This window comes from Embiotoca jacksoni, unplaced genomic scaffold (genome assembly GCF_022577435.1).
Source record: "Embiotoca jacksoni isolate LCO1_2020_lvr unplaced genomic scaffold, fEmbJac1.0.p SCAF_46, whole genome shotgun sequence".
NCBI classification, from domain to species: domain Eukaryota; kingdom Metazoa; phylum Chordata; class Actinopteri; family Embiotocidae; genus Embiotoca; species Embiotoca jacksoni.
Genome location: NW_027185399.1, coordinates 2092681 through 2113940, shown reverse-complemented (window position 1 = coordinate 2113940; position 21260 = coordinate 2092681). Strand labels below are relative to the sequence as shown.

Here is a 21260-nt window from a genome sequence, read left to right as displayed (position 1 = left end):
TTCTTGTTGTTTTTGAACAGTTCTGGTGCCGCTATAAATGTTTGAAATGAAATGAACTGAAGGGGTTTCATTGAAGGAACCCACAGTGAGTGAGTGTGAGGAGGGGAGACAGAGGACAATGCTCTGGGTTCACACTGGCTGCCTGGAGGTGACTTCTCTGTGCAGACGGTAACAAGCTGGCATTCAGAGAGAAAGACAGCTCAGGGGGAAGCCCGTCTGAGCAGAGAGACACCAAGACAGACAGACAGACTGAGTACAGTGAGACAGGAGATGGATATTGAAGCTGGTCTGTAGAGTTGGATCCATCTTCATTGGTCTAATATGAAGTCAGGCAGCTTCACACTTCGACTTTCTGAACAGTTGTTTCCTTTTGTTTCTCCGTAAGCAGCTCAAAGGTTGTTAAAGTCGTCGTGTGTTTTTCACGAACACGTCTTCAAATTGTATAATTGAAAACTTTGTGGTCTGAATAAGAATTTAAAACTTCATTAATTGTGGTTTGGACGTGAAGCATTAGTTTGTAAGTGGACCACGCTGCGTCCAGCCTTGTTTCCATGGTAACAATCAGTAACACCTGCTGACGAAAGGCACCAAATGACAAAAAAAAAGAAGAGAGGAGCTCTTTGCTTGTGGTTGGCTGACTTGTTGTGGTGATTAAAGGACAGTTATCCCGTGTGTTGTCACACTTTTAATTACATTTCACATTAAAATGGACTCAAGCAGAAAAAATTAAATCAGAATTCAGACAGATTAGTTTGATTTGAGACTTCTGAGAACGAGACGAGATCTCGATCTCAAGTTTAAATCAAAGTTTAAGTTTTAACTTCTTTGTGGAAGCAGCTTCGGGTCGATCTGCAGTCGGTCGTACAGGAAGTGAGAGGGTGAGACAGTCAGTGAGTCGTACAGGAAGTGAGAGGGTGAGACAGTCAGTGAGTCGTACAGGAAGTGAGAGGGTGAGACAGTCAGTGAGTCGTACAGGAAGTGAGAGGGTGAGACAGTCAGTGAGTCGTACAGGAAGTGAGAGGGTGAGACAGTCAGTGAGTCGTAGAGGAAGTGAGAGGGTGAGACAGTCAGTGAGTGGTACAGGAAGTGAGAGAGTGAGACAGTCAGTGAATGGTAGAGGAAGTGAGAGAGTGAGACAGTCAGTGAGTGGTAGAGGAAGTGAGAGAGTGAGACAGTCAGTGAGTGGTAGAGGAAGTGAGAGAGTGAGACAGTCAGTGAGTGGTAGAGGAAGTGAGAGAGTGAGACAGTCAGTGAGTGGTAGAGGAAGTGAGAGGGTGAGACAGTCAGTGAGTGGTAGAGGAAGTGAGAGAGTGAGACAGTCAGTGAGTGGTAGAGGAAGTGAGAGGGTGAGACAGGCGGGCAGGTAGACAGGCAGTGAAACAGTGGTGCAGTCAGTGAAAGTGCTAACAGTAGCAGAGTGAACATCTGGTTCTAATCTGCAGCTCCTAACAAGAAGTGCTGTGTCTTCATCTCACTGTAGGCTCCAGCTGTCAATCAAACAGAACCACCTACAGAACTGACCGCAGCGCTCTGACGCTCCACCCGTCTCACTGCACACGCAGCGCTCCACCCGTCTCACTGCACACGTCTGCTCCTGTCTCCTCCATCCTGTCTGTCTCTCTCCTCCTCCTGTCTCTCTCCTCCACCCTGTCTATCTCTCTCCTCCTCCTGTCTGTCTCTTCCATCCTGTCTGTCTCTCTCCTCCATCCTGTCTGTCTCTTTCTTCCATCCTGTCTGTCTCTCTCCTCCTCCTGTCTGTCTCTTCCATCCTGTCTGTCTCTCTCCTCCATCCTGTCTGTCTCTCTCTTCCATCCTGTCTGTCTGTCTCTTCCATCCTGTCCGTCTCTCTCTTCCATCCTGTCTGTCTCTCTCTTCCATCCTGTCTGTCTCTTTCTTCCATCCTGTCTGTCTCTCTCCTCCATCCTGTCTCTCTTCTCCATCCTGTCTGTCTCTTTCTTCCATCCTGTCTGTCTGTCTCTTCCATCCTGTCTGTCTCCTCCATCCTGTCTGTCTCTCTCTTCCATCCTGTCTGTCTCTTTCTTCCATCCTGTCTGTCTGTCTCTTCCATCCTGTCTGTCTGTCTCCTCCATCCTGTCTGTCTGTCTCCTCCATCCTGTCTGTCTCTTTCTTCCATCCTGTCTGTCTGTCTCTTCCATCCTGTCTGTCTCTCTCTTCCATCCTGTCTGTCTCTTTCTTCCATCCTGTCTGTCTGTCTCTTCCATCCTGTCTGTCTCTCTCCTCCATCCTGTCTGTCTCTCTCCTCCTCCTGTCTGTCTCTCTTCTCCATCCTGTCTGTCTCTTTCTTCCATCCTGTCTGTCTGTCTCTTCCATCCTGTCTGTCTCCTCCATCCTGTCTGTCTCTCTCTTCCATCCTGTCTGTCTCTCTCCTCCATCCTGTCTGTCTCTTTCTTCCATCCTGTCTGTCTGTCTGTCTCTTCCATCCTGTCTGTCTCTCTCCTCCATCCTGTCTGTCTGTCTCCTCCATCCTGTCTGTCTGTCTCTTCCATCCTGTCTGTCTCTCTCCTCCATCCTGTCTGTCTCCTCCATCCTGTCTGTCTGTCTCCTCCATCCTGTCTGTCTGTCTCCTCCATCCTGTCTGTCTGTCTCCTCCATCCTGTCTGTCTGTCTCCTCCATCCTGTCTGTCTCTCTCCTCCTCTTCCTCAGTATGAACATGTGGTCTCTCTGAACTGAGATGTTTTCCTCTCAGTGTGAATCCGACCTGTCAATCAAACCTGCAGAGAAACTACAGTTCATATGTAAGTGACACGACTTCACCTGCCTGCCTCCACTTCCTGTCTCCACATCTTCCTCTCTCACCTGTAGCTTCAACGTCTTTCTACCTGCCGAGTCGGGTCGTCTTCAATCAGAATAATAATAACACATTTGGTCACAAAATCAAAGTTTCTCTCGTAAAGACTCGACAGAAGTGTTTCCTGTATTTCTGTTTGAGCCATCAGTCATCAGACGGCAGCAGCAGCAGGCGCTCGCTGTTCACGCCGTGTTTCCCCCCCAGTCAGCTGATGCAGATGTTTCTTCAACACCTCGCTGCTCTAACACCTCCAAACATTTTAATAAGTCCCGCCTCGGTCGACTCGTTCTCGACCTTTGGACAAACCGAGGCTCAGAGATTCTCCAACAGGACGTCAGCAGCGCGGAGAAATATCTGTCACCTGTCTCTGGTGCTTAACCTCAGGGTCACGACCCCAGCAGGAGGCCGTGGGATGGTGATCGGGGGGGCCACGACTCAGATGACTGATTGAATTGTGGAAAAAGGTAAAAAAAAGAGTTTCTTTTCACAATGAAGACTCGTTTAAACTCGTTTGTGAGCAATTATTTCTTTTTGGGGGTTTTAAACATTAAGATGTCGCCTCAAAAGATTTAAACTTTTTTATGAATAATATTACATGTTTATGAGTTTGGGAGAATTGAGGATAAACATGCAGGAGATCGTACGTTTAGTGGTCCAACCGACAAATCATGGTGTTTTACATCATCTGAAAATAATCCCTCATTAATTAGAAAATAAACTTCAAAAAGAGATGTTTTTTTGGGGGCGTGTCTGTTTGATTGACAGGCCTGTGGTGCAGTCAGGTTACAGCAACTTGTAAATTTTTTATAATTATCCATAATTATTCAAGTTCTTTCCGTTTTGTTTCATTCTGGCCAGCAGGGGGAGCTGCAGCCGCCTCAGCCTCCAACTCCATTTTAAAATAAGTATTTAAAAAGAGTCATAATAATCTCACCTTTCACGCCACCTTCCTCGATGTCCAGCTCCTCCATGGTGGGCGTGGCCTGTGCTGACATTAGGACGGAGCGTTCCTCAGGTCCATGGTCACTCTGCTTTTGTAGATAAGAGAAGTTCGGGGTTAACTGTGAACGAGCACTTGTATCATTGAGGGGGAACAGAACAAAGCCAGAACCGAGTCCAAGAGCTGCGTAATTCATCTCAGGCAGCTGTCGACTAAACTCCACGTTGGCCTCCTGCTGCCATTTGATGGTCTGCTGAAATCAGATGTTTCTCTGCTGCTGTTGTTCACTACCTGTGTAAACTCGCCCTAAATGCAATTAACAAACAAATCAGTCGGACGGAGGACAACACGTCGAGGCTTCCAGCGACTTTCAGACAGTTGATTACAATCAGTTTAATAATAAAAATAAATTAATAGGAACAAATGACGTCTTCTCGTCGCGGTTCTGACCTGAAATTGAACTGTCGTCCTGTAGTTTCTCTCCTCGTTAAGCTGCTCCTGTTGTTCTTCTCATTCTGGACCAAAGTGCAGCTTCAGTTTCCGTCCAATCAGAAGCTGCGCATGCTGCAGCGACGCCGACCGTCCTCGCCGAGTTAAAAGACGTCAAATGTCCATCAGTCGGCGAAACGATGATGAAGATGAAGCGCTTCCACGGCAACGTACAGTCGGTCTGCAGTATGACGCTGGAAAACATATGAACGTGTCTGCAGGGTTTCATGTTTGCGGACCTGTTATCTGGTGTGTGTGTGTGTGTGTGTGTGTGTGTGTGTGTGTGTGTGTGTGTGTGTGTGTGTGTGTGTGTATAAAGAGATAATCACCTGCTCCTGGACTGCAGGTTTCTCACACACACCTTCCTCCACAACAAACACTGCAGGCTGATTGTTCTCTGCATCTCTGTAACATTTGTTTTTTATCGAGTTAACAAACTGGTCCAAAATGCAAAACACATTTTCGAGAGAGTGTGTGTGTGTGTGTGTGTGTGTGTGTGTGTGTGTGTGTGTGTGTGTGTGTGTGTAAAAACGACTCTTTTTCCTGTTTACTATTCTTACTGATACCTAAAAACATGTGGAGCAGAAGTGTTTTTAGGGAGACCACTTGCAGTGAAACCAGCTTTGTAAAGGTAAAAACATCAATCATGACATTTCCTATTAATCCATGTTTACAGTTAATGTTGCTTTTCATTGTAATGTTGCTTTAAATTATTCCAGTGACCTTAAAAAAAGCCTTATGTTGAGAACTGAGATGTAAAACGGTACTTTTAAAGGAAGATACTTCAGAAACATGATCATTAAATTAAAGAAACATCTTAGATTGGTTGTAATGTAAACAGAGGTGAAGAATTCCTCGTTTACTTTTGAACATTATCTTCCAGACTGATGAGTCAAACAACAACTTGTCTGTGTTTTCTATCATCCAGCAGTGAGACAAACAACAGTCCTTGTGGCCAAACTCACATTATTTACTGGCAGCTGTTTAAAAACTCTGTGAAAGAGCTTTGTCTTGTTTCAGGCGACATTAGAAGCCCAAGAAACAGTTTGAAGTTACATCATTCAAATTGAATGGAGCAGCGACGGACAGAGTTTGGAGAGGTGGGAGCAGCATCGATCCAAAGCTCGCTGGAAAATAATCACGTTCTCATTGAATTATGTTGAATCTGTCTCTCTGCTTTGGATCTGCATGCACACGAACAGGTCAGCCCAGATCCTCTGTCCAGATTTATGGATTTATCATCCTGGTCTTCAATCAAATTTGTTCAACTTTATTTCAAACTCTGCAAAAACGAAGACAAACTCTTGGAAAAACAGAGAAATCAGAGGGAATTCATAGCTTTCCAAATGAATGCAGAGCCAATACAGTTTATGGAGTTTTTTTTTTAGTTTAATTTAACCTTTTCCAACTCATTTTGAAGATGTCCTCTTCCAGAACAGAAACTATTTGTTAATTAGTTGATAAGTTAATCAACAGAAAGCTGAATTAATTGAGAAAATATAAATTTTAACATAATAAACATAAATCAGACGGATGTTTGCCTCTCGCCTTAAACTTCCTGCAGGATGTGTTCTGCAGAAGCCGCACGGTGAAGCTGGTGTCGGCAGAGCGAGTGGACATCAGGGGAAATCTGGAGAATGCATTAACCTGCTCTTCTCCCTAGGGGGCAGCACTGGCAGGAAATCCAGCCCTGATAATGTGCAGTTGTTTAAGTTCCAGCTGCAATCAGTGCAAAGATGCTTTAGACCTGTCAATCAAACAGACACGCCCCCAAAAACAGGTCTTCTTGAATCTTCTTTTCTAATGAATGAGGGATTATTTTCAGATGGACCTCCAGAAAACTAATAAGAAGGAGTGACTTTAGCTAACAACACCGAGATAACTGATGGACACATTTTATTCACTTTGGATTTGATGAGAGAAGTTGAATGGGAGTCTATGGAGCCGGAGGCTTTTTGGAGCCGACCTCTAGTGGCACTCGCTGGTATTGTAGCTGAAGACACTGAAGCTACAAACACTTTTATATTCAGTCCACGTATGCAACAACACCCTGATTGCGTACACTTCTTCATACAGCCGACAGATGTCTGATATGTGGAAAGTTAAATTAAAGCTGATTCTCATTTTGACCTTTAACCTTCCTCGAGCTCCGCTACAACACAAACTGCACCGGAAGAAATCCAGAGGTTTATTTTTGGCTCCCTGGACTTTAAAGAGGTTTTTAAGAAACATTCACCGTTTCATCTGTGCTGCTGATCTCACCTTCATGCCAACGTCAACAATGGCGGCCGCTCTCTGACCGCCTCCTAACAAGCAGCTCTGTCCGAAGTCTCGGCTGGTTGACACTCCAGTATGTGGCGGCAAAGAAAAGCTGCTTATCTGTTGTGATTTTATACTGAAAGCATATTTTCTTCCAGACTTTTAGACCGTAAAAAATAAAGCTATTCAGTTCATTGTTTTTACACTAAATTATATTTTTTTTAGGCGAGAATAAAGTGTATTTCCCAAAAGTGTCGAGAGAGCAGACAGTTTTTATTAGTTGAAAGTGTTGATTGAAGGAAATCGTATCTCCGTTTCTATATTTAACAGCTGAGTGAACCGGCTTCTCGTTTAACGAGAAAATATCAGAGCTCAATGATTCTCTTTGTGGATAATTATAGAACACATGTTGGTGTGTGACACGCGCTGAGGGGGGGGCAGAGGTGTGTGTGGGGGGTGGGGGGCGGGGGGTTACCACCATTTAAGTACAGAGTCACACTGAGGAGTCTTTGTACAACACACACAGGTACACACACACACACACACACACACACACACACACACACACACACACACACACACACACACACACACACACACACACACACACACACACACACACACTTCATAGTGAAAGTGCTTTGCTGCCTTTTAATTTTATTTCCAAATTTCATAAACTTCCATTCTTTAATCTTTTAACAGGATTATTTATTATTTATTTTATTAAGTACAACTCTACAATCTGATGCATTTCAACATCTTTCAATGTGTTTTTATATCATTCTGATATGAGTCACGCTGCGTTTTTATATTTCTTGTTGATTTTGAAACTTTGAGTTTTCTCTAAATATAGAAGGTTTCTGTGCTTTCATGGTCACTGACACACGAATACAACATCAAAAAAAGGAGGTAATACCACATAATGTATAATGTCCCATGTTACAGCAGGACATCCACCTGTGGTATCAAACGCTTCATATTTCTGCCGCCTCTTTAACGGCTCCTCAGATCCTCCTGGTTTGATCGCTGGTGACGTTCTGAAGTTTTCAGGCCAAAACACGAACAACAACCTTTTGTTTTTATCTGAAACTTTCAGTGGACGTGTTTTCCTGCAGCTCTGCCACCGAGGGAACCGTGAAGTCAAAATCTTCACTTTCAGAGAATCGGGAATAGATGTGATAAGTTTGACCTAAATTCAGACCAGACTGCTTGAATGGTGCGCTCCACATGTTTGGCTGACCTCAGAGACACTCCTGAAAACAGGAGGAGGAGGAGGAAGAGGAGGAGGAGGAGGAGAAACACAACGAGACAAACAGAGACACAAACAGAGAAAAGAGGCTTTGTGCTCTGCTTGGCGTTGACTCATGACTCAGACGGGAGCCAGCGATGACCACAGGCCATCATCTCAGACGGAGATAAACACCTGAAGGACCCGCAGAGAACGAGAGAGACTGCCCTCATGCCGCCTGTTTAAAATGGCCGAGAGCTCTGAACAGAAAGTCTTCCCAGTCGGAGACACACGGCAGCAGATCAGCGGTGTGTGTTTAGATGTTAGCGGGGACGTCTGTGCGTCTCCTCCAGGTGTTTTTCAGACGAGTGTTTTATGACGGGGACGGACAGGAATGTCCCGCCAGCAGCAACACACGTGATCATTATCATCACTTTTACGAACAGAGAGCAGGAATTCCCTGCCGTGTCTCTCCACTCTCTAATCTCTCTCTGATGAGCTCCGACACATCGAGCTTCACCGATCACAGCAGAGTCTCCAGTGTTACGACCGGGGTGGAAAACATGGAGCCGACGCTGCCGACGGAGGTTTAAAACCTACGACGAGTCACTGCTCGTCTTTTATCTGCACAAGATCTCTTTACTTTACTCCCAAACATCTCACGGCTTCATCGAGTGATGACTGATCTCTTGTATCAAACTGTGATGTTTGGTTGACCCGTCCGTCCACCCCAACCTCCTCCATCTGTCTCCATGACAACCCTGCACTCCTCCCTCCGTGTCTGCTGATCTTAAAGAGTCAGAAGAAACTAGGGATGTCCTGTCACCATCACGTGTCTGCCGGCACCAACTCCAAACCATGACTACACTCCTGTTTCTGAAGTTTACTCAAAGTTTGAGATTAAATCACATCCCAGTTATGAATCTGTACATAAAACGAACTAATCAAACTACTGCAGGACAAAGCTGGAACTTTAAATGATTTCTGTTGTTAAAATACTTTTAAAACCACAGACTGTTTAAAAAAAAGTGTTCGTAGCTTCCAGGTCTGAAAAATGGTTCCAATGCAGAAGTGACATTAAGTACAATACCACCAAGTGCCACTAGAGGTCGGCTCCAAAAAGCCTCTATAGACTCCCATTCAACGTCTCTCAGGAAATACGAAGTCAACACATTTTTTTTCCACGAGTCATTTCGGTGTTTTTAGCTAAAGTCATTCCTTCTTATTAGTTTTCTGGAGGTTCTTCCCTCATTAATTAGATATCAGGCCTCAAAAAAAGGTATGTTTGGGGAAGAGGTCTGTTTGATTGACAAGTCTGTGGTGCAGTCAGGTTTCCACTACAGGTGGGCGGGGCTTAGTGTCCTCTGATCCCAATCAGATCAAGTCAGACTCACAGCTCGCTCTTTTCCAGTTCATCCAAATATGGTCACTTCCTGCTCCAAAATAATCCAAGAAATGCCAAACTAACTATATCTAACCTTAATAAAAAAATTAATTTCACTTTTTCATCCAGTTTTTTTTCCCTTTTTGACCTGAACGTCTCGACGTCTTTGCACACATGGATGAATAAGTACAAATCAGACATAACGTGGGCACACTTCAGCGTCTGCTTTATTTCTGTCTGACTCACCCACCTCCTCCTTTTCTTCAGTCTGATCCGGTTCCAGTCCAACCGAGTCCAGCTGTGAGATCGGTATCATCAGGATGAAGATGAGACAGCTCAGAGCTCTGTGTGGCTTCATTCTGCTCAGCTTGGCCGTCCTCGCCGCTGCCAGACCCAAAGCAGGTCAGTCCGACGATACTGAGAAAGAAATGGAAAATAATAAAAACTCAAGAAAGACTTTACTTTTCTCCCAAATGTGGAATGTTTGCTTTCTTTAAATGAGTCATGAAATTAGGGCCTCATGTAAATACATTTATTTAACCTTATTTTCTTTCCTGTTTTTAAAAGGAAAAAAATCTGTAAACTTTTTCACTAAGGGATTTTATCATCATGTTTAAAAATAAGAAATAATAGATATTTAAAACTACATAATTTAAAGCAAACATTCTCGGGAGACAGATTCCAGCTCTCCGACACTTTCTATTTATAAAAGCTGTAAGTTACTGAACAGGACTCACATGAATCATAACTTTACATAAAGGAAAGTTTGATATCATATCTATACATTTGTTTTACTTTATATGTGCGTCTGACTTGATTTATTTGGCCAGACTTTGAAGTGGACAGATTTACAGGATGTTTAAAACCCTCCACTGCTCATGTCAAGATGGTTCACCAACACTCCCACACGTCTGCTCACTCCGATAGTCTTCAGCCTTTTGTGAAGAAGCTCTAGATGTGCATTAATCAAACGATTCCTTTCCCGACTCGTAAAGCCGCAGCACAAACACAGACTCTCATCCGCGACCGCAGCAGCTTTGAACCGAGATGATGTTACGACACACGAGCGCGTCCGAAAATAATTGAGGACAAAAACAGGTGAGTTGAGGCAGCCGGAGACGTGGAGGACAGTTCAGGTGGTAAATAATGTGAAAGTTATAGCGCTGCAAGAAGAAAGACTCCTGACGGCACATAAAACACATCAAGAGGACACGGAGACGTCTGAAAATCCACAAAGAAAGAAGTAGATTGTCCTTCCATTTCAGTTATTGTAAGTTCAGTAGAGACTCTTTGATCATAAATATATGTCTGAGGTCACACAACCACAACAGCTACTACAACTGTTCAAAGGACAGTTAGTTTTTTTTTTTTTTTTTGTCAAACCTAAGAAAAGACCAAGTAATCAAGTGTTTTCACCGTGAACCTGAAACTGGAGCAGAGAAACATCAAGATTTTCAGAAGTCTTCAACACGCCTGCTTACAGCCGAGTGTTCCTGAGCCCATGCAGTGATTTCCACTGATTTCTATTCTCCACTGTGAGCTGGCGTGTTGTTATGTTGGAGTACCTTGTTGCCATGGCGCCACAGTTCAGGAGGTTTGCAGCAAATATGACGTCTCATAAGGTCCTTGTATGTATTGTGGTAGAATTTAATTTGACAGTTTCTGTCCTCTCCTCATATAATCAGATAAAACCTTTTGCTCTCGAGCCCCCAGGACAACTGACGTCTCCTCATCTGTCATCATTTACGTATTCAGTGTCAACATCTCATATTGTTTTTCTTCCCTCCTCCAGGTCCGGAGCAGAAATGTAAGTCGGGTCCGGTGGACCTGGTCTTCCTCATCGACAGCTCCCGCAGCGTCCGGCCACACGAGTTCGAGACCATGAGGAAGTTCATGATCGACATCCTGGCCACGCTGGACATCGGACTCAACGCCACCAGAGTGGGCGTGGTTCAGTACTCCAGCCAGGTACCGCAGCGGTCCATCTTCCACGTTGTACACTTCCATCATATTTTCTGTTTATGAGTTCTGTCTCTGGGCGTCATCGCTGTCCTCGTCTGTCCTCGCGTCTCCAGGTCCGCAGTGAGTTCTCTCTGAAGACCCACCCGAAGCTGGAGAGCATGATGAAGGGCATCAACGAGATCATCCCCCTCGCTCAGGGCACCATGACCGGGCTCGCCATCAAATACGTGATGAATGAAGCTTTTACCGCCGAGGCCGGAGACAGACCGAAGGTACCGAGAGACACTGAACGTCCAACTGTCTCTGAAAGACCGTTTTATATTCTCTGTCTGTAGTTAACCTGCTCTGGTGGGTTTTAAATATCTTTAGTCCACAAAGGATCTGACCCTGAGGATTTCCCCCCCTTTAGGTTCCCAACGTGGCCGTGATCGTGACCGACGGACGTCCTCAGGACCGCGTGGCGGAGGTGGCGGCCGAGGCCAGAGAGAAGGGCATCGAGATCTACGCCGTGGGCGTGGCCAGAGCCGACATGGCGTCGCTGAGGGCGATGGCTTCACCGCCCTTCGAGGACCACGTCTTCCTGGTCGAGTCCTTCGACCTCATCCACCAGTTCGGACTGCAGTTCCAGGACAAGCTATGCGGTGAGACGGACGGACAAGACATGACGAATATATCTGGAATTTCATTTATATAACATTTTTATTTGGCATTTCGTTTGAGCTTTAGATGATAAAGATAAGTTGTATAATTACAGGTTTTATTACACCATTTTTTGTCAGTAAATTCTGTGAGAACCACAGACTGGATATAAAAGAGTTCGTAGCTTCAGGTCTGAAAAAGTTCCGATCCAGAAGTGTCTTCAGCTGCAATACCAGCGAGTGCCACTAGAGGTCGGCTCCAAAAAGCCTCCGGCTCCATAGACTCCCATTCAACTTCTCTCATCAAATCCAAAGTGAATAAAATGTGTCCATCAGTTATCTCGGTGTTGTTAGCTAAAGTCACTCCTTCTTATTAGTTTTCTGGAGGTCCATCTGAAAATAATCCCTCATTCATTAGAAAAGAAGATTCAAGAAGACCTGTTTTTGGGGGCGTGTCTGTTTGATTGACAGGCCTGTGGTGCAGTCAGGTTACAGCTATCGGTGGGCGGGACGTAGTATCGTCAGGTTTCCAATGAGATCGGTCAGATCCACCGCTGGCTCCTCCCCCAGCTCGTCCAAATATGGTCACTTCCTGCTCCAAACCGCTCTGAACTAGCAAGATGGTGACGGACAGAATCTGAACTGGAAGATTCATAACGTTCACAAACCAACGATGACATCACTGATGGATGATGACATCACTGATGGATGATGACATCACTGCCGGTTGCCGCTTGGCGAGAACAGAATGTAAAGTCATCAAAAACAGAAGACTGTATTAAATACAGATAAAACATGAAGCTCATGAAATCCCTGACCGGTGAGAGGAGTCATTCTTTATAGATTTGACATCATGTTTTCATTAAATCGCCGTCTGAACCTGGTAGGGAACTTCACGTTTTATGGAGCTAACAGATTACTTTTATTTGAAGTCACCATAAGACGAATAAAAACCTGCAGACGAGTCTCTGGAACGGAAATTTCACACAGTTCTGGGGCAACACTAGCTTTTCCATATAATTAAAAACACTGTGAATGTCTAGACTGGACAAAAAAAACCTAAAGAAATCCCCATGCCCATCTCACCCCAGAAACCTTAAACCTAAAACCTTTTCATAACAGACTCCTCAAATCCCTTAAGTGCAACATATTTCATCCTGCTGCTGTTTTTCTAGACCGAACTGCAGCTCTAAAATAAATCTGGAATTCTTCAGTGGAAGATGGAAAAGATAGACAGAGAAATAAAGCGTAAAAAAGTGAATAATTACATATAAATAATTAAGAAATCAATTAAAAATATCAGGAGGAACTGAAGAAAGTCATACAATAGTGGTGTTTTTTCCCACTTTTTATTTTCTTTTTGTTAAGTTGATGTTATTGTAAATATTCTGCGGCTGGTGTTACGGATGCTGACTCAGCGCTCACCTGTGCTGCAGGTGTGGATCTGTGTCTGGAGTCCGACCACGGCTGCGAGCACATCTGCGAGAGCTCCCCGAGCTCCTTCCACTGCCTCTGCCTGCCCGGATACACGCTGAACAACGACAGGAAAACATGCGCAGGTGACAAACAAATGAGTCGCGTTACAAGAGGAATCATAATCACGGACATATTTAGAGGCAGGAAAAGGTCCAGAAGTTCAAACTGGAGCGATGAAGGTCGGAAACACAAAAGGTTAAAAAAATAAATAAGGAAAAAGTCCAAGTCAGTCTCTCTTCTGGCAAGAAATTTAAAAAAAGAAAAATCCTCAAACAAGATTTTATTCTTGTTAAAATAAAACTGGGCTACGATCAACATGCAGCGGCACAAACAGCCTTCTTCACTCGATATAGAACCAGTTACAGATTTATGAGAAACAATTTTCTTCACATCACATCTTATTCTCCGTTTTCTTAAGTGAAGTCAAATCCAAACTGTAAAATTTATACAGCTAAAAAAGTTGAGTTTTACAGTTCCATTGACCTCCATGTTATTTATGAAGAATGACGTCATCTGTGTCCTGCTGATGCTCATGTTGTTAATGTGTCCTGCATCACTTTGAGCTGCCAGTCAGGATGAAATGAGACGAGCGACAAAATGAGAACATTTGAGAAAAAAATATTTGTAAGAATATCTTCTGCACAATAATAAAATTACTCAAATACAATTTTTATATTTGAATTATTCAGAAACTGAAGTTTAGATTTAAAATGTTATCTGTCACATTTTGAGGAAATGTAATTTCACATAAACACGTATTTCTGCCCCGCGGCTCTCCATCCAGATTCATTTTGTCCCTTCATAGGAAAGATTTCAGGCCCATCTGCTTTAAACTACATAAAACAACCAACAAGACAATATTAACGTGGTTCCAGCTGTAAATTTAAAACAACAAACTAGTTAGTAAATAACTGATTCATTCAAAAATGAGTTTAAATTCAGAAAAACATCTGCAGGATGTTTGAAAACTGGACCTGATGTGTTTCAGCCATCGACCTGTGTGCGGAGGGAAAACACGACTGTGAGCAGATGTGCTTCAGCTCTCCGGGTTCCTTCACCTGCGACTGCATCAAAGGATACAAACTGAACAACGACAAGAAGACCTGCACGAGTGAGTCTCAGAAAACATCGTCTTCACACATCTTTTACTGCGTTTTACTGATCGAACGCTGAAATCCATCCTGCTGGTTCCTCTGCTGCCTCGTGAAGCTCAGCGTGGGTTCGCACGACGTTCCTCCACCTGCAGTTGGTCAACATAAAACGACTCATTGCTTTAAGAAAAGTGCTTTAAATCACTAAACTGAGCAGTCAGGATGTGACCGGGAGACGTTTTACTGTAAAACACACAAACCGACCTGATTTACTGTTGAAGGCTCCTGAATGCATTGATGAGCTTCATGGCTGAGTGAGTCTTTGCTCTGACCAACTGTGAGGTTAAAAAGGGAACAGGAAGGCGAGCTCCCCCCACCTCCTCACCCCCACCGCCGCTCTTCGCTGATGCTGCCCCCCCCTCCCCGCTGCTTTCCCCCCCTCAGTGATCGACTACTGTTCGTTCGGGAACCACAGTTGTGATCACGAGTGTGTGAGTGTGCTCAACGGCTATCACTGCCGCTGTAACGAGGGATACAGGCTGCTGGACGACGGCAAGACCTGCCAGGGTGAGTAGAGCAAAAAATAAAACAAAATAAAACACGGAGGAGCAACAGACAGAAACAGATGTCTGCTGCTGGAGGTGAGCATCAAACTGTTAGAATAAACGGTTACGTAGGACCATCAGAGGAAACACAAACTACTCAATGATACACGCACACGATGCATATTCAACAGGAAGCATGTTGAACACCAGCGGTGGACATGTTTGTACATACTAACACCTGCAGCGTTGACAGAAACCTGTGAAATTAAGAGGATTTACAAGCGAAGACTCGTCGTTCTCTGGAAGACACACAAGTCTTCAAAGCACACGTGATACAACGTGTAATTGTGTATTTAACACAAATACCACAACGGCGCTACGCAAAGAGAAATATTTTAAATATTACACAGTCGGCTGTTCTCGGCTTTTAGAAAACACCTGGTTGTTAAACTTTATATTTAAATAGGTTAAAGGTTATAAAGCAGAAGAGTGTGTGTGTGTGTGTGTGAGACAGTCACAGGAAGTTATTATAAAGGAATCAAACTGAATAATTCATGTATTTTAATAAACCCTTTGATCCTGTCTATTTCCTGGAATTTATATATTTGGGCATTTAGTTTATTATCTATTTTATTCTCATTAGAAGTCTTAAAACAAAGTCCAACACAGATCTCAACTACAAAAAAATGCTCTTTGGATCAGATATTGAAAAAAAAAATTCAGTGAACACACACACACTTCAACTCAATGTGTGTGTGTGTGTGTGTGTGTGTGTGTGTGTGTGTGTGTGTGTGTGTGTTGTTCAGCCATCGACTTGTGCGCTGAGGGGAAACATGACTGCGAACAAATCTGCGTCAGCGCGCCGGGCGTCTTCACCTGCGACTGCAACGAAGGATTCACACTGAACGAAGACGAGAAGACCTGCACACGTTAGTCAGGCACACACACACACACACACACACACACACACACACACACACACACACACACACACACACACACACACACACACACACACACAGTACGGTGGCGGGAAATCTGACCTGAAATATCTGCCTCTTCCAGGTTCTCTAATGGGAAGAGTGTAAATTAATTTGGGTGTTTGGACTGTTGGACCGGGTGTCAGTTTGAAAGCAAACATTACTTTGATAAAATATTTAACATAATAAAACACATTAAAAGTGATTAAAACGTGAATTAAACTGAAAACGTCATCATCTGTGTGTTGAAAAACATCTTCTCGGGCTGATCCTCCGGCTTCAACCTGCTCCTGCTTAATGTAGAACCACATGCAACGCATCAGACCACACATGTAACACGAGTTAAACCTAACTGTGTGTGTGTGTGTGTGTGTGTGTGTGTGTGTGTGTGTGTGTCAGCCATCGACCTGTGTGCCGAGGGAAAGCATGACTGCGAGCAGATCTGCGTCAGCACGCCGGGCGTCTTCACCTGCGACTGCAACAAAGGATTCAAACTCAACAAGGACAAGAAGACGTGCACGAGTCAGAGAAATATATCACTTATTAAAATGTGCTTTAAATGTATTTCACTGTTAAAATGTGGAGTGAGGAGAAACAGGGTTCCCCTTCTAATGTCTAAAGTCAAATTTAACTGACAAAAAAGCTGAAATTTCATGACCTGTAATGAACAGAAAATGATCGACAGACAGATTTCTGTTTAAAAGGCGCCAATATTGAAATAAGTCAAATAAATGTCTACATATTGGCTGCAGAGGCAAAGAATTTATCTAACAATAACGGTAGTTAGCTGGCGACTTAATCAGCTACATTTTATGGAAAATATTATATTTTGATAAATGGCCACTAAAATGTAAACATTAAAGGACTTGGCCCAAATAAATGATGAAAATTTGCTGTCTGGTAAAGATTTGTTAAAATCCCCTGAACCAATGGGAACCCTGAAACGTGCTGAGTGTGCATTTATTCTTGAATGTTTATCTAAAACCTTTTTGGAATTAAAACGGGTTTAAAAAAAAAAAAAAAAAGTCTGAAACAGTTAAGAGGATTTTTCACTGAGCTGAATTAATAGTGTTTCTAAGAGTCAACATGTATTCAGGTTCCTTTCACCGATCCGCAGTAGAACAGAACTCTCATACTGTATGTAAATGAATGTTTCTGTGTGTTTGCAGACGTGGACCTGTGTAACACGGTGGGGCACGGCTGTGAGCACCAGTGTGTGAGCACTCCAGGATCTTATTACTGCATCTGTCCCGAGGGACAACTGCTGCAGGAGGACAGGAAGAGCTGCGGCAGTAAGTCCAGGAACATAAGAACCACTGACCTGTCTGAAGCAAACAGCTTCAACAAACGGCTTCTTTTTAAACTTCAACCCGGGGGGGCTGTAGATGGAAATGAGCCCCGAGCTAAATCTGGTACAGACCCACTATAAATATACGTATAAAAAAACTCAGCCTTTACTGAAACGTTGTCTGTGCAGCTTCGGCCATAAAAAGCAGGACTGTATCGATAAGCTCAGTCGGAGAGACTCACCGCTCCGATGCTGGACCTGTAGATCCTGCAGGACCCGACAGGAAGGATGCAGGTGCAGAGCGGGAGGTCGGTGTGGTCGCTGCAGTTCAGATCCATCAGCCTAAAAACAACAGGAAGATAAACACATGCAGGAAACACAGAGTTCCAAGAAACCTGTCAGGAGTCACGAGTCGGCCGTTTCACCTGCACAGACCGGCCAGGTGAACCTTCACCAGATCAGAGTCGTACCAGATGTAGGAGGAGATCTCAGCTGAGGATAAAAGCAGCTCGGTTCTGTCTGGATGAAGATGTTCTTTTGAGTTTTTCTTTTCTTCCCCTCCGGAGAATAAAGATGCTGCCGGTGACCTTCACACGGCACCTCGGCACGACCTTCAGAGGCAGAGCAGAGGGTCTCATCCATCATCCCGTCCACCTTTATCCTCCCTGAGCTCCCAAACCGACTGGACTCAAACTGATTTAACTGCTGATGCTTCAAATATATGGATACGAGAAATAATACCTCCAATTGTTCTTCTTCTTCTTCAGCCTGTAAGTCGGCCAACATCGACCTGGTGCTGCTGATCGACGGCTCCAAGAGCGTCCGACCTCAAAACTTTGAGCTCGTCAAAAAGTTTGTCAACCAGGTTCGGCCTGTTATTTAGCAAAACAATTGGTGGCATGAAAGAAAAGTGTCTATTAGATGACTATTAAAGATTAAGAATACATCATATCTAGATTCTTCTTTTTAAATGGACCTGTGTTCCTCTCCTGCTGCAGGTGGTGGACTCCTTGGACGTGTCCACTCATGGTACCAGAGTCGGGCTGGTTCAGTACTCCAGCCGGGTCAGGACGGAGTTCCCTCTCAACATGTACCACACCGCTGATGAGATCAAAGCTGCTGTCATGAAGGTAAATAACAACAACAACAGAGTGTATAATACATCACAAACGTAGAAATGATCCCGGGACATTTCTAGTTTGACCTAAAGTTTAAGAGATGCAGGACGAAGACTCAGAACATTTTACTGTCCATGTTCAGGTGGACTACATGGAGAAAGGCACAATGACGGGTCTGGCCCTGAAGCACATGGTGGAGAACAGCTTCTCCGAGACGGAAGGCGCTCGTCCTTTCGCCCGCAACATCCCCCGAGTCGGCCTGGTTTTCACCGACGGACGCTCCCAGGACGACATCACCGAGTACGCCAAGATGACCAAAGAAGCCGGTGGGACTCAACTCCGTCACAATGACATAAAAAGCATGATTTTATTAATTTTTTTCTGTGCGTCATGCCCAAACTGGGAGGAGGCGCCCCCTGGTGGTGTAACTCTGCCTGCGTCTGTCTGCAGGTATCATCATGTACGCGGTGGGCGTTGGAAAAGCCGTGGAGGACGAGCTGCGTGAGATCGCGTCGGAGCCTCTGGAGAAACATTTCTACTACACCACCGACTTCACCGCCATCAACACCATCGCAGAGAACCTCAAACTCAACATCTGCCCCGGTACCAAACTCTGCTGCAGCTTTATTTGTGTGACAGCATGGAGAAGTAGTTCAACTATTTACTAATGTTTTACCAGGTGACCCCAGATATTACGCAGAAAATCTGAATCTGAACACCCACCACATCTCAGAGGAACATTACATTTCTGACATCAACACATGTACAAAAAAGATGCATTCAAGAGTTCACATTTAAAAATGTCTAATAAGCTTTAAAATAAATCACGATTCAATAGTTTTGGGGTGAAAAAAAGTTTCTGTTTTGAAGGCATCACGCTCCTCGTGCTGACGGTTTCAACCTACAGCAGTTTGTTTACTTGTTTACTGCTTTAATTTTTCAAGTTTCAAAAATTTATATTTCACTTGATTTTTTGTCTCATACACGAAATAGTTTTCGAAAGATTCAAAGTATGAGGCTGACCTGTGATGGTCCCTGGATGTTTGTTCTGTATCCTGATTGATATGATGTATGGCTCTTTGTCTCCACCTGCTGGCACAAATAGGACATGACAGTTAAAAAAAAAAAAAAAAAAAAAAAATCTAAAATAAAGTGAAGCAATAGCAAAACATACCATCAAATACATTATAACACCTCATCCAACATTAATCCTACACATTAAAAAGGGTAGGAATTTACAGTTTTAACTTTGTAGGAGGTCTAAGTGGAAATTAAATCTAAATATTTACTGTTTAAACTGCAGGAATGAAACATGTTTTAAAAGTGATACCGCTGTCCTTGTGAGAGTGAAAGTTTAAGGTTTCACAAAGTTAATGTAGACAAAGAATATGCATATTAATGCACCTTCTCCATGAGTGTGTGTCTGTAAATGAACTGCTGATTTGTCTGTGCAGAGGAGAGTCAGGGGGAGATCGAGGTGAAGGACCCGTGTGCCTGTGAGAGGCTGGTGGAGTTCCAGCATGCCACCATGAGCAGCCTGGACCAGCTCACACACAAACATATCCTTTCACATCAATGGGCTTTCTTTGGTTGCACGTTTTTCACCTGTCGGACCTCAAACATTCATCACTTATCAAAGGAAACTCAGTGATTCAGTGCAGCAGCAGCAGACACGCTGCCAGTGTGGACACACAAATACTGACGGTTTGACCCATCGGCCGCCGTCAAAGAGACACGAACGGTAGTGTGATTAAACGGGACGAACCCAAGACTGTTACCCAGGAGACGAGGGTTCAGGTTCATGATGAAACACAAGCCAACGTGGATTTCTTTTAGAAAACCCTTCAATAAGATCTTTCCTCAACCTAACCAGGTAGTTTTGATGTCAAACCGCACCCATACGCATCAAAATACACACACACACACACACACACACACACACACACACACACACACACACACACACACACACACACACACACACACACACACACACACACACACACACACACACAGTGCTTCAACGAGGTAACAAACAGGCAGTGTGTCTCAGGTCCAACACACATGCAGGGTCCTCCCGGTCCCCATGCTATCCTGTCGCCAAGGTTACCAACATCGATCGTCTCTGACTTTCCTACTTACTAAGATTTTTATTTTTCTATGATTCAGCCTGTTCCTGATATTTTGTCCATCACATGTGAAATGTTATTATGATTATGTATAATCCTGATGAACAGAGGGTTTATTGCTGCGCTGCTGTTTGTACTTTATGCTCCAACTGTTATTGATCATCATAGCCAGTTGTTGTACACGTGTGCTTTATTCAATCCTTAATGAAACCGCCCACTGGCCGGGATGATGGCCCGTCTGGAGCAGCTGGAGAACCAGCTTCTGTCCAGGAAGTGATCGGGCCACCGAACCGAGGCAGAGAAGCAGAATGAGGAAGAGGAGGGCACGTCCTGGCGACATCATTACCAAGAGGGGGAGTCAGAAACCCAAAGAAAACAAACCTGGACTAAAAAAACAACAAAAGAAAAGAAGAAAGTGTCTTTCCACAAAGCCTTCGTGGCCTTCACTCTCACAGGAGCTACCTGACAGTTTGTGATACACAATCCTATTTCTGGTATAGTTGTAATTATTAAGAAAAACAACAACAACAACAACACATCCACCTTCCCACCCACCGCTGATCAAAGCAGCTGAGTTTCAGACAGATGGATAAAAACCAGGACGTCTGTTAACTTCGAGGATTTCGAGGAGAATATTTGTGTACGATAAAACAAGAACATCTGTCGCTGACCTCCAGGTCGTGCTGCAGCACGTCTTTGGACACTCGATGTAATCAATGTACTGTAGATAGTAGACAGAAGCACAAAACACCATCCAGTGAAAAATATGATTATTGATTCATAGCTGCACACCGGTCGTCTGTTTCTCTTATCGTGCCCTATTTATACTTGATCTGTTTTGTACGGTTTGTTAAATATGATGTATTTATAGCAGATTTGTTTTTTTTACCAACAGTAGAATAGCAAATAAAAATCAAATCGGA

The 21260-nt window shown here is 44.0% G+C and overlaps 2 protein-coding genes across 2 annotated transcripts in view; one reads left to right on the top strand and one right to left on the bottom strand.

Moving 5' to 3' along the window:
- rbpjl (recombination signal binding protein for immunoglobulin kappa J region-like) overlaps positions 1–4269 on the bottom strand; it is a 19528-nt gene extending 15259 nt beyond the window's left edge. Inside the window, exons 1-2 of the mRNA XM_069169588.1 lie at positions 4201–4269; positions 3745–3838 (exon numbers count right to left, since the gene is read on the bottom strand). Coding sequence (XP_069025689.1) covers positions 3745–3805 — 61 coding nt within the window. The 5' untranslated portion in view covers positions 3806–3838; positions 4201–4269. The remainder of the gene's footprint in view (positions 1–3744; positions 3839–4200) is intronic.
- Positions 1–21260, top strand: part of matn4 (matrilin 4) — a 22150-nt gene extending 890 nt beyond the window's left edge. The window contains exons 2-17 of the mRNA XM_069169576.1: positions 9378–9512; positions 10903–11078; positions 11186–11344; positions 11482–11713; positions 13147–13269; positions 14175–14297; positions 14722–14844; positions 15629–15751; positions 16202–16324; positions 16972–17094; positions 17858–17955; positions 18089–18220; positions 18351–18534; positions 18659–18811; positions 19663–19767; positions 20556–21260. Coding sequence (XP_069025677.1) covers positions 9431–9512; positions 10903–11078; positions 11186–11344; positions 11482–11713; positions 13147–13269; positions 14175–14297; positions 14722–14844; positions 15629–15751; positions 16202–16324; positions 16972–17094; positions 17858–17955; positions 18089–18220; positions 18351–18534; positions 18659–18811; positions 19663–19767; positions 20556–20614 — 2118 coding nt within the window. The 5' untranslated portion in view covers positions 9378–9430 and the 3' untranslated portion in view covers positions 20615–21260. The remainder of the gene's footprint in view (positions 1–9377; positions 9513–10902; positions 11079–11185; positions 11345–11481; positions 11714–13146; positions 13270–14174; positions 14298–14721; positions 14845–15628; positions 15752–16201; positions 16325–16971; positions 17095–17857; positions 17956–18088; positions 18221–18350; positions 18535–18658; positions 18812–19662; positions 19768–20555) is intronic.